Source organism: Balaenoptera physalus (assembly GCF_965194825.1).
Source record: "Balaenoptera physalus genome assembly, chromosome: X".
Lineage (NCBI taxonomy): Eukaryota > Metazoa > Chordata > Mammalia > Artiodactyla > Balaenopteridae > Balaenoptera > Balaenoptera physalus.
Genome location: NC_138903.1, coordinates 9,943,226 through 9,959,823, shown reverse-complemented (window position 1 = coordinate 9,959,823; position 16,598 = coordinate 9,943,226). Strand labels below are relative to the sequence as shown.

The window sequence follows — 16,598 nt, the reverse complement described above, 5'->3', positions numbered from 1 at the left end:
TGAAAGTCATATGAAATTCAATTACTAGCGTGCGTGAATGAATTTTGGAGGCACACAGCACACTCATTCATTTGTGAACTATCCACACCGCTTTCACGCTGGTGCACAACCCTGAAGATATTTACAGTCTGACCCTTTATAAGAAAAGTTTGCCGACCCCTGTCATCAAATATTCTTTCTAGTAAAGCCATCCTTCCCTATGCACAGAAACAAGAAAAATCCCACTTCCCAGGTGAGATTCACAGAATATCCCAGTGGACTAAGACATCTCCTGAACTCCTGAAACACTCACTACCTACCTCAGTTAACTGGCCTTAAAAATAGTTTTAAATTGAAGTTTTCCCATCCGTAAAATGGAACTCTGGTGGTGAGGCTATTTTCGAGAACGTGAGGTAATTTAGGCCAAGCGCCTGGCACAATGCTGGCATGTAGCATGCCTTCAAAGGGATGATGATAATACTACTGTTGAGGATGGTTTTAAACAAATATTTATTTATTTATTTATTTTTGGCTGCGTTGGGTCTTCGTTGCTGCGCACGGGTTTTCTCTAGTTGCGGCGAGCGGGGGCTGCTCTTCCGTTGTGGTGCGCGGGCTTCTCATTGTGGTGGCTTCTCTTGTTGCAGAGCATGGGCTCTAGGCACGCAGGCTTCAGTAGTTGCAGCACAGAGGCTCAGTAGTTGTGGCTCACGGTCTCTAGAGCGCAGGCTCAGTAGTTGTGGCGCACGGGCTTAGTTGCTCCGCGGCATGTGGGATCTTCCCGGACCAGGGCTCGAACCCGTGTCCCCTGCATTGGCAGGCGGATTCTTAACCACTGCACCACCAGGGAAGTCCCGAGGATGGGTTTCATATTTTTAAATGATTGAGAAAATGCCAAAAGTGGAATAATATTTCATAACGTACAAAAATTATCTGATATTCAAATTTCAGCATCCATAAATAAAGTTTCATTGGACCACAGCACACTCATTCATTTACAGAGTGCCTATGGTTGCTTTGGAGCTGGGTAGTCTCAACAGCAACTGTGTGGCCCGCAAGGTTTAAAATATTTACTCTGGCCTTTTGCAGAAAAAATGTGCTGATAACTGTTCCATAAAATGAAAATACTCACACTTCAATACTTGTACTTATTTGAAATAAAAGATGAATGTTAAGTGTAGGGCTGGAATCCTAACCATTGTCTCATTTAGGAAACCACAAATACAATGTTACAAGCATATGAACAATTCTGTTACTATTGCAGCAAGAGTAACAATGTTTCTTCTAAGAAAACCCAAGTTCCTCTTGCAGGATTTAAGAAACCACGAAAGGAAGGACTCACTGGGGATGAACAGCAGGCACTAACTCTTTACCTCATTTATTTCATTAGTTCTTCTGCCTTCAAAGCCAGCAAACACCGCACTCCCTTCCTTGCTAGGGGTCAGAGGAACAGGTGAAGATGATCTGCTATGAACGGGTGTCTCTTCAAAAGGAAAAGATGTTAATTATTCACTTGTAAATCACACAGCTACTGAATTAAAGATTGCTGGAAGACCTTTACAAGCAGCAGAGACGTTATTAATCTTTAACAATAAGACTTCCCTATTAAAGACAATAGCTGGAATATTATTTGGCAGAAAAACGCAAAGCAAAGGAATCAAGTACTGAGATATGCTGCGTGATGAACCTTGAAAACATTATGTTAAGCGAAAGAAGCCATAGACAGAAGGCCACATATAGTATGATTCTACTGATATGAATACACGCCCAGAAGAGGCAAATGCACAGGGACAGGACGTAACTAGTGAAGGCGTGGGGGGCTCCCTTCTCTTAGCTATAGCTGACGGTAGGTTAGGGAAAACGCCTCAGGCGGCCGAACTCCGGAGTCAAATTCCCAGAGGCGAGCAGGCGAACCTGGATGTGACCCTGTGCTCATCCTGTTCTCCCCCAGCCCCTCCTGCCGGCTGGACTCCTTTCAGGAGCACGAAGTGAACATCGGCTGCCCCCGGCGCAGCCTTCCTGCACGGGGAGTGGACCTACTCTTTTCCAGGTGCAGGAACAGCTTGGGCATGCTGGCAGACGTTTCCTGCTGCCGGCGCTTGGGCTGAGGCGAGGCGCTGCTCTCAGACAGCCGGTCGCAATTGGCGGAGTGGCGCGTGGACCGCCTCAGAGACTGCAAGGCTTCCGGCTCGGCTTTGCGCCTTTTGGGGGTGGCTGGCTCGCCTGTGGTTGGCTGACTCTCTGTGGACTGTGGTGTGGATGGATTCAACAAAGGTGGGCTTGGAGAGAGCTCCTCCTGGCTCCTACGGAAGAAAGGGGAGGACGTCACACACGCCTGGCCCACAGAATCCCTGTAAAACCTGGAGGGGCTCTTCAATGTCTTCTTTCAGACAGTAAACACACCCTCCACTCCACTCCAGGAGGCTCAGAAACTTTCACTTCCAGATGTGCCAAAACAAATATTTTCTTAAAAAGTAACTAAACATATTAAATCATTTTAACCCTTTAATTCCTCAAGGCACACTGGCATTAAAGACTGTGATGCCCTTTTCTACTTGTCTTAGATCAGTGGTTCTCAACTGGGAGTGATTCCACTCTGCCAGGGGACACTGACACCTTCTGGAGACAGTTTTGATTGTCACAACTGGGAAAGTGCCATTGGGGTCTAATGGGTAGAGCCCAGGGACGCTGCTCAGCACCCTACAATGCACAGGACGGCCCCCCACAAAAGGTGATACAGTTCGAAACATCAGGAGATGCAAGGTTGAGAAACCCTGGTGGAGAGAATAAGAATACTACATTATCTCATCACAGTGTAACTACTGGTAAGACTAGAACCACCACAAACAACGGCCAGATTTTGTGGAAACACAGAGGCCACCCCAGACACTGGGAGCCTCGAGGTTTGGAGGAGGGCATGGGGACATCAACACAGGTCCCCAGTGAGTCACAGTCACACAGGCCTCTCAAATGGGGTGGAACCAATGGGGAAGGAAGGCAGGCTGAGAAGAGACGGTCATGAGGCAGACAACCAGGAGACAGGACCTGGGAAGGAAAGGGACGGGGTGGGGGGAAAAGGTAGCCGACACATGGCACAGCAAGTGGGCAGCTATCAGTGCCCTTGTGGAGCAGAGGGAGGTGGGAGACAAAGGCAGATGGTAAACAGGCAAGAAGAGATGGATGAGTGGAAATCGTGAGAACAGACCACTGTCTCTCTCAGGAAGACAGGCCTCGGGGAGAGACGGAAGTAGCTTACACAGATGTAGGCACAGACTCAGGTTGGGGGACTTTCATCCCCCCCAAAGAATAGATATTTGGAAATGCTTGGTCACTGAGGGAAGAAAGCGGTGACACAGCGGAGCGGGAAGGAAACTAACCTTACCTGAAGGGCAAAGGTGGCCAGCTCTTCATGAACTTCCTCATTTAATAACTACCTACAGAAGCAAATGTTCTTTCTATTGTACAGAGGCAAAAGCAAGAGGCTCAAAAGACACCTCCCCAAGTCACACAACCTATACGTGAGGGAGCCAAATTCAAACCCACATCTACCTTTCTCAGGCCGTGCTCTCTTCACCCCACTGTCTTTGGAAAGCACGGGATGGCTACACGAGAGCCAACTTCTCTACACTGAAATCTTCACTTGGTAAAACCTTTTAGAGCCATCTGCAAGTGAATGATGACTTAGCTTACCCAGGAAAAAAGAAAACCACCAGTATGGGCGCTTTGCAATTTACTCCCTCCTCCAAATGTGTTGGCCCCATAGCATCCAATGGAAATCTTCAAAAACAGATTTAGCTCTTTGATTGCTGATATCTGATGGTTGAACTGCAAGTTAACTTACCTATTAGCGTTTGTGGTACTTTCCTTAATCGGAAGAAAAAATTTGGACGAAGTCACCTTTTTATACTGAACTTGTTCATATGGATAGAGCAAAACCAATGGGAGAGTGTAATCAAAGGTTATTCTTAATCCATCCACCATCTCCTTACAAAGGTCAACGCTGGAAGGATTAAAGAGATTAGAGATGCAATAAAATAATAGAACTTTCCAAAATGTCACAATGAAATTGCACATTTTAAGAAGGAAGAGTTTTAAATGCTATACACTACACCTATGTGTGTAAAAAATAAAGTCAGTCTGTAGATGCTAATAATAAAGAATTAAATGGGAACACAGATCTATAATATAAAGTGCAATAAGTAATTTTACCTTACCACACTAAACACAAATGAATATGCCCAGTGCCACACAAGGAGCCCAAGCAGTCTGTGATGCAGAAGGTGGACAGACCCCAATCACCGGGAGCTGAAGGGGGCGGTCCTGATGAACTAACACACCTGTTTAAACTTGAACAATCTACTTGTCTGATTCTACTCCTGCGGGGTCATGTGCGCAAGGCAAGCTATGAGGACAATTTCTCAGACTAGGATAAAGACCTGTTTGTAAACAAGCCTTGAGAAAATTCTCATCCCCCATTCTGGTACTTCTCAAGGAAAAAAAAGAGTTATCTCCCTAAGTTACATCACTGAAAAAAACTTCTCCAGGTGTTGAGGCAGTGCATATACTCAACGGATCCACACCACATACCTAAGGAGTTACTGAACATTCTGAAAAAGGGAGAATATTTTGAAATTAAACTGGTTATTACGTGAATCATCAAGTGCTATAGTAAATGAATTCATAATAACTGAAACAGAGACATGTTACTTGTTCTAAATGGAAGTCACTTCTCTAATACCCAAAGCGAACCATGAAACGCCAACTATCCCTCCCTTACTTACTTCTTTTCTGCTGGGATGTAATGCACATTCATGTTGGCATGTGGCATAGCGTGATGGTGACGAGGCCTCTCATTGGCTGAAAAGGCTGCATTGATAGCAAAATGCTTCACGTATGATTCCAAAATAGTTATGATGTTGGTCTGGCACGGAAGTTTCACTAACTGTTAACAAAAATATAGACATCTGATGTATACATCCCATTGTATAAACCATATATTCCAAGAAACAGTGGACTTGTCTACATCATTTTTGAAGCTCAAAAATAAAGCCAGTTGTGTTTGAAGATAATTTTTTAAGTAAATGTGCTTTGCAGCTCTTTGACTTTTTTCTTCTACTGATCATATCCCCATGTAGATTACAGTAATAATTTTAAAAATAAATGCAAGCAGTGATTCTCAGCTTAGTGATCCATTAGAACCACCTGCGGAGCCTCTAAGATATCCACAGCTGCCGCCCCCAACACCAAGAATCAATTTCACCTTGACCTCTTGGTTGAAGCCCAGGCATCAGGACTTTGCGAAGCTCCCTAGAAGATTCTAATGGGCAGCCAGAGCTGGAAAAGACTGCACACTTTCATCAGCAGAACAGTACTGTCAGAGAAGTTTAAAACCCGACTCAGTACAAAACTTAAAATATGAATTTCATTCCTCCAAGGTTCTCAACTTTTTAAGATTGCAAAGTACAGCTAAATGAAAGCTCTATTACAGATCCATGTTTTGTATGTTATTCCTGTATACCCGTTTCCTCCTGTTGATATAGTAACAATCGTCCTCAAGCTTCTTTTTCAGAACTTCAGGGATTTCTATAGTTATTGTTCTTTCTTCCATTTCCTTTTTTGCATGCAGCTCTGGTTCTTCCTTCTGCAATATCACAATTCCATTTTTAGCTACCTAAAGCAGACAGTCTATATCCAAAGAAGGACTAACGTTAAGGACAGCCTACAACGAAACAAACCCAGTTAATCTTCGACATTTACACCAGTAATGATGCCAAGTGTTCTAATGAAAAGTATATTAAAAGCCAAAAGTTAACTTGTTTTAGGCCACTAACCACATTGCAAATGATTATTTTGCTTTTTCCCAACTTAACTTTACCAGTGGGATTCATGTTAACTTTGTAGACAGGCAAACAGAAGATGCCAAACTCAGATACTTAATCGGCATTATAAAAAGTTAACACTTTCACTGGAAAGAAAGAGGTAACTATGATTTGTGAAAACACTTTATGGGTACGAAGAGCCATGGAGAGGTTCTTACAGTAACTATAACTAAGGGTTGAGGGTTATTTTCCCTTATATATGAAGTACAATTTTACAATATTTGGTTAAAAAAAAAATTTCACAACTAGAAATTTACCACTAAAATATATGCCAAAGACAAAGAGTTTTTACAATAAAAACTTTATACCACTTCAGTCTTTTCTTCAATATCACTTTCTTCACTTATTTCTTCATCCTTTTCTTCACTACTGTCATCAGAGGAACTGCTTATTGCTAGGTAAAACAAAAAATACCAGGCAAACCTGCATTATACACTTCCCTAACCCTTATGTTTACAATTCTTTAAGGTGGCATGCATGTCCTACTGCTGGTAATAATAAACTACTATCCTGCATAAATTTTAAATGCTGAACACTTACAGCATTAAGTTACTGTTACTTAAGCACTTAAAGTTACAGTTATTATTTACAGTTACTATTTACAGTTACACTTACTGTTACTATTAAGCACTTAAAGTTACAGTTAATTACTGTAACTTTCAGAATAGAAATTTATTTTGAAAAAATATAACACCAATTTCAAGGGATGCAAAAACCACACAGGTAAATGATGTGCAAGTGTTTAGTCACCTAGGAGCCTATGGTTCCCTGCCGCATTCATAAGTGGAGCAAGGTACCAAGAAGAAAACATGAGAATGCACCTCTGAGGGGTCCGTATAAAGACACTGGCTGAGAAGGCAGTGGTCATGTGCAAGCCTGATGAGGTCTAATTAGAAACTTATTGACTGCTACTTTTTTTTTTTTTTGACTGCTACTTTAATTGTCAAAAACAAAAGGGGCAAATGTTTTACGTGATGAGCTTAAAATGTTTCCCTGTCTATAATTCGAATGAATCTTCCCCCTCAATCCTGCGGTATAAAAGAACTAGGTAAAACTCCTTTTAATCAGAGAAAATGAGTCAAGCCACTCACAGTTTTCAACATTTTCATCTTTTTCTTCAGCAGGGAGGCTTTTTAAGACAGAGTCCACACCAGGCAACCTGCAGCGCTTCCTCTTTCTTCCTGTGCTTCTCCTGAAACAAACACAACTGAAATGCTGATGATGACTGATATTGGTCTTGAGGAAAAAAACAAAACACAATAACAGTAATTCTTAAGTACCTAAGATATAATTAAACTTTAAAACATAACTGGTAATCTCCACTTCAGAATACTACACAATAACCTCTCTGAAAGCACAGCAGTTATTTTGAATACAATAGAAACACTATTCGCTAACACACTTTAAGAATGTAAAATTACTTAAGAAACCATGTTTACCAGATTGTAAAACTTTTATACCATAACAATTCTAAACACTAAAAGAAAACACACTGAGTAACATTTATATGCTTTTTGTATTCTTACAGGCGAGCTACAGCTTTCCTTGCCAATTTACGCTGTAATCTCCGATTTTCATCGGTGTCACGAAGGACATGATCTTCAGCTGCCCATCTATCCCAGCTAATCAAACAAAAAAGGAAAAGAATGTAAAATTCATTATTTTAGTTTGATATGAAACAAATGTTAAAAGCACCTCACAGGAACAGATGTGTCTCAGAATTACTTACATTTTAGAAAACTATTTAAATATTTTAAAATCACAAAAAAGATGTAAATAAACTGAAAACGGAACTCATTCAGACACAGAAGCAACTGGGGTTTCCAAAATTACCCATAGAGAATCCAAATATAATCGACTTAGAAATAATCATTCTTCAGAGTAGGCAAGGTTTGATTAAAAAAAAAAAAAGCAAAAACAGGAAATGAAACTTTCCTGGGAGTGTTTCTAGAACTTAACAAAGAAGTTTGCAATGTTCCTGTGCAGAGGTGATCAATTTTCAGTCCGGTTTAACAAGTACACTCACCTTCTGTTCCAACCATTAAAATGGATCAGATATTCTGGGATCTTTCTGCCTTTTTCGTCTTTCCCAACAATAACATCGACAATCTGAAACCAGGAAATATCGTCCACAAACGATAAAGCATAGAGAATATTAGAAGCTGGATCAGGAAAACTAGATCATAGACCTTTTCGTAAAAGAAAAGAAAGCATTCTCTCCTTTTTTAGACAGAGAGCTGGACTGAAACATTTTTCCTTTCAATTCCATTTTTTTTCCTGAGTGGATGCCTCAAAATAGGAAGCATCCCTCCAACCACCCCGATTGGTCTCTGAGTGTGAGAACGGGTGCAGCTTCCGAAACCACTGGCCGGCCGAACTGTCACTAACTAAAAAGGGTCCAGGCTAGACAAGCGAGCTGCAGCCGAGAGACCTTTGGGAGTTGTAGTCTCCTGGGCTCCGCTGCGTCCAGGTCCAGTTCGGCTCGCAGCTTACGCCATCCCTCCCAGCGGTGTCCCCTGTTAAACGTCTGGGGCAAATGATGGGGCGTGTCACCCTTGGGGACACTCAAGGCGGGGAGGGAGGAAGCACAGCAAACAGAAAACTGAGACGGGGGCAGCGGGGGCAAAGTCCGAAAGTAAAATGTAGAGCCCGGAAGGCTTGGGCAATCCCCCAAAGCGCAGCACCTCCCAGACACACCTGGGGCCCGGGGCTAGCCCCCAACTCCCGGAGTGCGAGGCCAACTCCCTCTGGCCGTTCAGACCTTAGTTGCTGCAGATGTGGCTCAACGTCCCCCGAGCCCCGGAGACTTAGGTGGACAGGCACGGGGCGCGACACGGAGATTGAAAACCTAAACGTTGCAGGGCAATGAAGGACTATGACAGCCGGGCAACCTTGCCCTCGGGGTGGGGGTCGCGGCCTACGGGAGGGGGCGAGCCTAGACACGACTGGGGCCCCAGGGCAACGACGTCGCCAGTCCACGGCCAGCACTGCGGCGCTATGGATTAGGATCTGGCCCTGGTCGATCAGGGCGTTGCGAGGGAGCCCACGCGGCACTAGACCGCACAGGATGAGGGGCGGTTTAACCGGAAGGCAGAAGCTGTGTGCCAGCGACCTCCTGGACAGGCGGCCCCCGCTGCCAGCTCCCCGGCCTAACGACGTCTCACACCAGGTTCCAAGTGCGCCAGTGCACTCCAGGGACCGGGCGGAAGCGGAAGCGCCCGGGCCCCGACTCCCCATCGCGATGCCCCGCGTGCGCCCCCTGTCGCCCGTGTGGCGCCGCGCAGGCCGAGGAGCCGCGATCAGGGAGCACCCGGGCCCCGCCACTTCCCCCGATCCGCGGCGCCGTCCACACCCGCATCCGCATTCGCCTCCCGTCCCGGGGTCCCCGGCCCGCGCCTCCTCCCTGTCCCTCCGCGGCGGCACCTTGGCATCGTACAGCACTCGCGCCTTGGTGGGGTCAGGCTCGAAGCACAGCACTTTCTCCCCTGAGTGGAATTTAAATTTCATGCCCTCGCTCGCGCTCATTTGCTCATCGTGGCGGAGGGCGAGGCTCCGGGGCGGGCGGAGCGCGCGCGGTGGGGGAGGGGAGTGGGGGCGGGGAGGTGGCGCGCTTCTGCAGGGGTGGTGGGGAAGGAGCGGGGACTGGCGGAGGCTGCGACCGGCCCGCCCTCGGCTCCGCCTCTGCCCGCCTCGCGCCACTGCTGGACCTCGGAGCAGCCGGGCGCGCGCGCTCCCGACCGAGCGCGCCCCTGCGAGTCCCCGCCGGGCTGCGAGTGGGGACCCCGCGGCCGAGGTCTGCCCGCAGAGCGGCCCCCCGCGCCCTCCTGGGAAAGGCGGCCGAAGCGGGGCCCACGGGGTCTTCGCGCCGGACACCCGCTGTCCGGTCCGGGGATGGGAGACGCGAGGAGAGAGCCCATCTGGGGTGGGCACTGGCTGTGGGGAAGCCGGCCGGCGGCTGCCTTCCGGGAGCTGCCTGGCCGCGCCGCATCCTCCACCTCAGCGGAGCGCGGTGGCCACGCGGGGAGGACGTCGGGCTGGGGTCGGGTCTAGATGGGCAGTGGCCTTGGGCGGGGGGCGAAGGGTGGTGCAAGAGTGAATAAAGCACTGGGACATATCGGGGCCAGGACAAGCAGGTGGCAGGCCTGGAGGCTCCCAGTGACAGCGGGTGAGCCGTGGGCGGCGAGGCTGATGGGTCCTTACCAGGTCGTTCCATGGTTTTCCAACCCCCAGAACTCGCAGAGATGCTCCCTCAAGGTCTGTCTTCTCCAATACTGTACACCGAAAACTCCCTACAGGTGAGAGGTGTTGTACTAGCAGGTACCTGAGGGAATGCTCAGGACGAATGACAAATGCTGGGAGACGCTTCTTGAAGGGCAAACCTCTACAGACAGGAAAGATGGTGCTGGGTTTGTTTTCTTTTGAGGAATGGAAAGTCTTTAGGCAGTGTAGTTGCTGAATTAAGACCCAACTGGAGACCAGCTTTGAGGCTCTAGGGTGGTAGTGAATTGCCAGTCCTCCACACTCTGGGCTCTGTTCTTGACTCCAGAAATTTGCACTTGCCTCCGCCTTTACTGGGTTCCTGGTACACATACATCCTTCAGACTTCACTTTGGACACAGCCAAGAGAAAACCCCTCAGGCTTCCCTAGATGATGATACACCCCTCCGGGATTTCCCCCCACCCCCAGCCCTCTATTTATCCATTTCTTGCATTTACTACTCTGCAGTAGGAGGGCTGTTCATTTGCAAAATGCCCTCTTTAAGATGCTCAGCTCCTTGAAGCTTGGGAAGGCAGGGCTGGAGGGAATCTCATCCAGTTCATCATTGCACACTCTTAGCACACAATGAAGATTGATTGATTGATTGGATAGATTATGGATTTATGAAATAGAATCCACAAAACTCAGAGATCAATTGAATGTGAAGGTGTAAAGTGAAGGAGGAATCTTGGAAGACTTCCAGATTTTCTGGCATAACGAGTTGGGTGAGTGCTAGGTCCATTGGCCAGAATAAGGGCTATCAGAGGAGGGACAGGTTGGGGGAAGCCACGGAAGACCTGTGTCTGGTATAATACAGTGGAGAAGCCAGAACTGGAGTCATGATTCCTCTTCAGGTTGTGGTTTGTCAGGGACGAGATTTTGATGATGGTGTTCCCCGTAAATGGCAGGGGGAGCTCTGGGGCACAAGCAATTGCATGTCATGGTTAAGCCATAATTCAAGTATTAATGTTTTTATTTTTCTTGCTGGTGAATGGAGATTTCCTCTCCAGACTCCAGCCTTTCACAGCAAAACTTTGGCTGCTTTCTTTTGTTTCTCTCCATTTCTACCCCTTATGTCCTTGAGCAATGTCTTTTTCCCCATCCCCCTAAAAAGTCCAAGAATGCAAAAGCCTTCAGTATCCTAAAAGCTACGAATCCCACCAATGGGAACACCCCTTGCAGCCCTCATCCAGATTAGGACCCACCAGAGAGGTCTCCGTGTCTAATGTGGGTGGAGCATCTTTTCCTCTTGCGGGTAAAGGTAAAGAACATGGTGGGCTCTGGGATCCAGTCCCACACTTGTCACTTCCTAGTTCATGTGTAACCTTGGACAAGTGATTAGTCTCTCTGTGATGCAGTTTTTTTTGTTTTTGTTTTTTTTAAAATTTATTTATTTTTGGCTGTGTTGGGTCTTCGTTTCTGTGCGAGGTCTTTCTCTAGTTGCGGCGAGCGGGGGCCACTCTTCATCGCGGTGCGCGGGCCTCTCACTATCGCGGCCTCTCGTTGCGGAGCACAGGCTCCAGACGCGCAGGCTCAGTAATTGTGGCTCACGGGCGTAGTTGCTCCGCGGCATGTGGGATCTTCCCAGACCAGGGCTCGAACCCGTGTCCCCTGCATTGGCAGGCGGATTCTCAACCACTGCACCACCAGGGAAGCCCCTGTGATGCAGTTTTCTTACATTTAAAGTGAAGATAATAGTGGCTTCTACCTCAGTGTTGTTTTAGGAATAAATCAGTCTATTCAGTGTATATGCCTTTGTGTAGTACTTGGCATGAGTGCTGGGTAAGGGCTTGCTATTAACATTAGGCATTTCTTGACCATTTCTCCTTGTCCCCGATTCATTCAACAAATATTTATTGAGCCTCCTGTGTGCTGGATGCTAGACACATAAAGTAGGATACAGATATTACCCCTGGCCTCAAAGAGGACACATTTCAGGAGGGGCAGAGCATGCAAGCAAGTGCAAGCCTCATGAGTGCTCTGATAAAGCTGGCCCGGAAGAGAACAGACACAAGTGCTTACATCTCCCTAGGAGGACGGAGAGTGTCAGAAAAAGCTCCAGAGTGGAAGTGCTCTTGTTAAACAATAAACTGAAGATATTAAACATTTTAAGAGTTTATCTGAGCAAAAATCTATTGGAATCTGGCAGCACCAAACCAGATGTGGTTAGGAGTGCCACACTGTCAGGAGCTCAGGGAGAGGCTTTCACAGAGAAAAGGCAGATGTAAGGAAAGTGTTGATTGGCTATAGCATAAAGACCAGTTGGCTGTTTGTGATTGGTTGTCCTTAGCATTTTGATTTCATAACCTTGAGGAACTTACAGGCTTAGATTTTGGTTTGCTTACCTAGGCTGCCAAGGCATTAGAGCCACCTCAGTCTAATGGCCTCTTTGTTTAATTAATTAGACTCTTCTCCCCTTTTGGTCATCCTCTCATATGGGAGAGATTGAACAAAAATTTGGTATTAGCGCCACTCTCGGTCACCAACAGAGTTAAACTGTTCTTGTCTCATTGTGAAACTCACATAAGTTTTGATGTCAGATCCGTGGAAGAATTGTTTTTGCTGTTCATCTCGTTTTTCATCTCGCTTCTGTTTCTCTAAGTGCAGTGAGACCATCTGATATACTGCTGATGGCTGTGACCATGCATTTAAGACCTTTGAGAGAACATAGCACACCAGGGGCTCTACAATGATGACTATTAGGAGGATAATACAAAGAGACTGAAGTATACTCCTTAACCAGGGCCCCCATGAATCAAACCAATTGGTTTCAAATAAATCAAAGAATGTACCTGAAGGGACATCAACCTGTTTTAGCCAAGTGGCTTATTTGCTAATTTCCTGTATTTGCTCCAGTACCAGAGATATTGATCCGGGCACAGCAGGAGGTATTTGCTATGGCACAGACTCCTCCTTGTTCAGCCAACAAGTACTTTAAAGCGACTGTATTATCTAAACCACCTTAGCAAGAAAGTCTCGGGACTTCTGTTGCGTAGCTATGGCCTTAGCAGCAGATGCAGCGATAGTGGTCAGAGTTAAGGAGCATTGTCTTTCCATGCGTTAACAGAGAGAAAATGCAAGTAGCAAGAAGGCAAAAGGAATAAAGATTTCATAATGGAGATGAAGATCTTGATCTGTGATCTTGGCAGAGTTGTTTACTTCAAGATGCCAACTGCTTCTGGGGAGGAACCTCCCTAGTTACTTTTAATTTTACATCTCCAGCTGGCGTGCAGTTCCAAGATTCTGGAGAAGCCCTTTTTAATTGGGGGATGTGTACCCAGGTTCAATTCCCTGAAATTTGGCTGTGATCTGGGTAGTGAGAAGGACCTGGTATCGTCCCTTCCAAGGAGGTTCAAGGATAGTCGTTGTTCTTAGTGATTCCAAATCAGAAGAGTGGGAGAAAATTGGAAACATTACTTTGGAGAGTTGTAGCCAGATATCTGAGGAAACTAGAGTTCAGGAACCAGTTCAGTTTACAGATACACAGTTGTTTCCTCTCACCTTAATTATTTCTAAGTAGCTTTAATTACATATATTTATTAGAATTCTTGACCCTTTAGAATCCTTTGTTCCTAGTGAAAACTAAGAAGTAATCAGTGTGGACTGTCTGTTACACTAGCATTCTGTGGATTGGCAAATTTATAAATACTTTTCACAGTTTCTAGAAGTATATTCTTCCTCTTAGTAATTTTTCAATGTGGCACAAAATATGCTTACTGATAGAACCAAATATCTTTAGTTCCTCTGCCAAAGAAAGCCAAAAGTGGATAAATCTATGTTCAGTAATTAATGTTGCAGTATTTTATCTTACTTGGAAATGATCTAGATGTTCAATGACTAGCCTTCATTTAACTTATCTCATCCAACTTTAAGGTTTTAAGTTACCAAAAAGAGTTTGGAAACTATTCTTAAGCAAATATACCATAAGGCATGATTATTGTTGAAAAGTACATTTATAATTTTTTATCTTACATCTCCTTAATTTACTTGTTCTTAACAATTGTTTAGATTACTCATGAAAATTTCATGAGACATTGAACAGCCAGCCATCATCTTAAGTTACCATTCTTGCTGACAAATTATGTAACAGAGATTGCAAAAGCATATTTCACTTTAGTTAACCTTGGTAGAATAAAAATATTCTACTTAATACTGATCACTCTAAAGACATGCCTGTTTCAGTTAAACCAACAGACTTAAACTAGCTTTCATTCACCAAAGATTATGCTAGATCACGTGAACTTGAAAAACACTTGGGCTGGTTTCTACATTTCTTAGCATACACTTGATTTATATAAATGTTTGTTTTTTCAGCCTATTAAATAGAGCTCTTTACAAATTAATTTTGGCTATACCATCCGAAGGTAGAAGAATATCACATATTTATCACCTACATACATAAACATACAGACTGATGCAGAGGTCATATAGCTTTTGTTTAAAATTTTTAGCCATGAGATGCATACAATAATGCAAAATTCACTAGTTTATAAAAGAATGGTTGGGTCCAAATTGTGTTTCGGGCAGATAGAATAAGTTAAGTTTACCTGCTCAGATGGTTAAAGATTTTACTAATACTAGTGGAAAAAAGTTTTAAGATTTTTCATTCACTCAATTTCCAAATAGCTGCTGCTGCCACTTCTTTTTTCCTGATAAGAATGACTTCCCTGGAGTTTGTATTTCATGAGATGCCTCTGGGCATCCTAGAGAAGACCAGGTAAAACATTTGTATCTCACAGCTCTCCCTGGGAGGGAAAGGATCGATAACCAATGTGTTTTCCAGCCAATGTGAATTTGGAAAGGAAGGGACAACGTGAAATTTTCCCTTCCTCTCTCCACCAGGCTCCACAGATTTTGGAGAGCTGACCTTGGTAAGAATTCTTACCCTTTTGCCAGGCTTCTGCCAGTTTTCCCAGGATGCCGTCTGCAGGATTCGGAGTGAGTGGGGTGTTCCAGTGGGTCCCATCCTGGTCACTAGAAACTGTAGAGGAGGAAAAATAACTTTCCCTCTGCCCTTCATAGTGCGTGCCTGGCTGAGACCCCTTTTCTCTAGGGCACCTCGTAAGGAGATAAGGTTATCTCAGGTGGTTAAAAGTTCTCCACTGTAATTCAAGACTATCTTTGGTGAGGTTAACCTTAAAACAAAATTTTATTCACCTGAGGCCTCATACTGGACCCAGTCCGGTTTCTAGGTCAAACCCAGTCTGTTCTGGACCGGGTCTGGTTTCTAAGTTGGACCCAGTCCGTCCCCAGACCCATTTCGGTTTCTAAGTCGGAACCACTTTGTTCTGCACCGGGTCCAGTTTCAAAGTCGGACCTAGTTTGTCAACGGACCTCATTTGGACCCGTTCTGTCCTGGTAGTTTTTAAATTGGATACAGTTTGTCCCTGGACTCGGTTCGGTTTCTAAGTCGGAACAAGTCTGAGCCTGGCCAGTTTCTGGACCCAGTCCGGAAAAAGAAAGGCTCGAAGTCTGAAAGCTCATAACGCAAAAGCCGGAGCTGGGACCCAGACTCCGAGAGGGACTCGCCCACCTCGAGAGGCAGCGAGCAGGCAGCCGGTCAAGGGGCTTCCCAGGTACCTCTCTGCTTGTTTGCTCAGTGCTCCTGGGGGCTCTCAGAGGGCTCCTCTGGTTCCCTGTTCCGGCACCAGAACTGTTAAAACATAAACTGAGGCATATTAAAAATTCTTAGAGTTCTTCTGAGCAAAAGTCAGTTTGAAGCGGGCAGCGCCAAACCGGAAGTGGTTAGGAGTGGGCTGCTGACCGGAACTGGGTAGGGGGGGAACTTTTAGAGAGAAAAGGCATAACCAAGGTAAGGAAATTATTGATGGGATGTAGCTTCAAGCTTAGTTGGCTGCTTGGGATTGGTTGTCCTTAGGTTTCAATTTGGTAACCTTGAGGCATTTACAGGATTAGATTTTGATTTCGGTTTGCTTATATAGGCCTCCAAGGCATTAGAGCCACCTCCATCTAATGACCTCCTTGTTTAATTAATTCAACACTCGAGCTGAAGTTTATAAGGTATTTTCCTCCTCCACTTTTTTTTTTTTTTTGGAGCGGATTAGCGGATTAAGATAGCTATCAAATCTCTTATAACAGAAATCTTTTTTTATTTCTCGTAATAGGTCTTCTAGTGGGTGACTGACCTGCAGAGATCCCTTCTCTTGGCTATAGCAAGGTATGTCCATGTGGCAAATTTATTACTTGTTCACACGTGGCCTTTGGCTGTTCCAGGTCCGTGGCTGCTAGCATAACCCCAGTTTTGTACAGGTGTTTGCCTTCCCAAGTCCTCGGAGTTAGACCTCCCACCAGAGATCGTAGGCCTGGCTTCTGAGTATACATTTGGAATAGCTGGGGAACTTTTACAACTTACTGTTGCCTAGCGTTAACATTGTTTCCAAAGCTCCCAGGGGATTCCAATGTGCAGATAGGCCTGAGAACCATTCCTCTTGCTGTGATTGGTTTCGGGCATGGACATGTGATAT

At 45.3% G+C, this 16,598-nt stretch overlaps 1 protein-coding gene across 9 annotated transcripts in view; it reads right to left on the bottom strand.

The window, feature by feature from the left end:
• MSL3 (MSL complex subunit 3) overlaps nt 1–9,434 on the bottom strand; it is a 227,807-nt gene extending 218,373 nt beyond the window's left edge. For 3 of the 9 annotated variants that reach the window (XR_014258915.1, XR_014258916.1, XR_014258917.1), the window contains exons 1-10: nt 8,553–8,571; nt 7,882–7,964; nt 7,382–7,477; nt 6,947–7,047; nt 6,164–6,249; nt 5,495–5,617; nt 4,758–4,918; nt 3,818–3,976; nt 2,017–2,279; nt 1,350–1,459 (exon numbers count right to left, since the gene is read on the bottom strand). Coding sequence is in view for 6 of the 9 variants with exons in the window: in XM_082447120.1 (XP_082303246.1) it covers nt 707–784; nt 1,350–1,459; nt 2,017–2,279; nt 3,818–3,976; nt 4,758–4,918; nt 5,495–5,617; nt 6,164–6,249; nt 6,947–7,047; nt 7,382–7,477; nt 7,882–7,964; nt 8,553–9,092 (1,800 nt within the window). In the remaining 3 variants the exon portion in view is untranslated. Of the gene's footprint in view, nt 1–465; nt 785–1,349; nt 1,460–2,016; nt 2,280–3,817; nt 3,977–4,757; nt 4,919–5,494; nt 5,618–6,163; nt 6,250–6,946; nt 7,048–7,381; nt 7,478–7,881; nt 7,965–8,286; nt 8,383–8,552; nt 9,178–9,278 lie in introns of those variants that run through there. The other 6 variants (XM_082447121.1, XM_082447120.1, XM_082447123.1 and 3 more) reach the window with 6 other exon arrangements.
• Between the last annotated feature and the right edge of the window lie 7,164 nt (nt 9,435–16,598).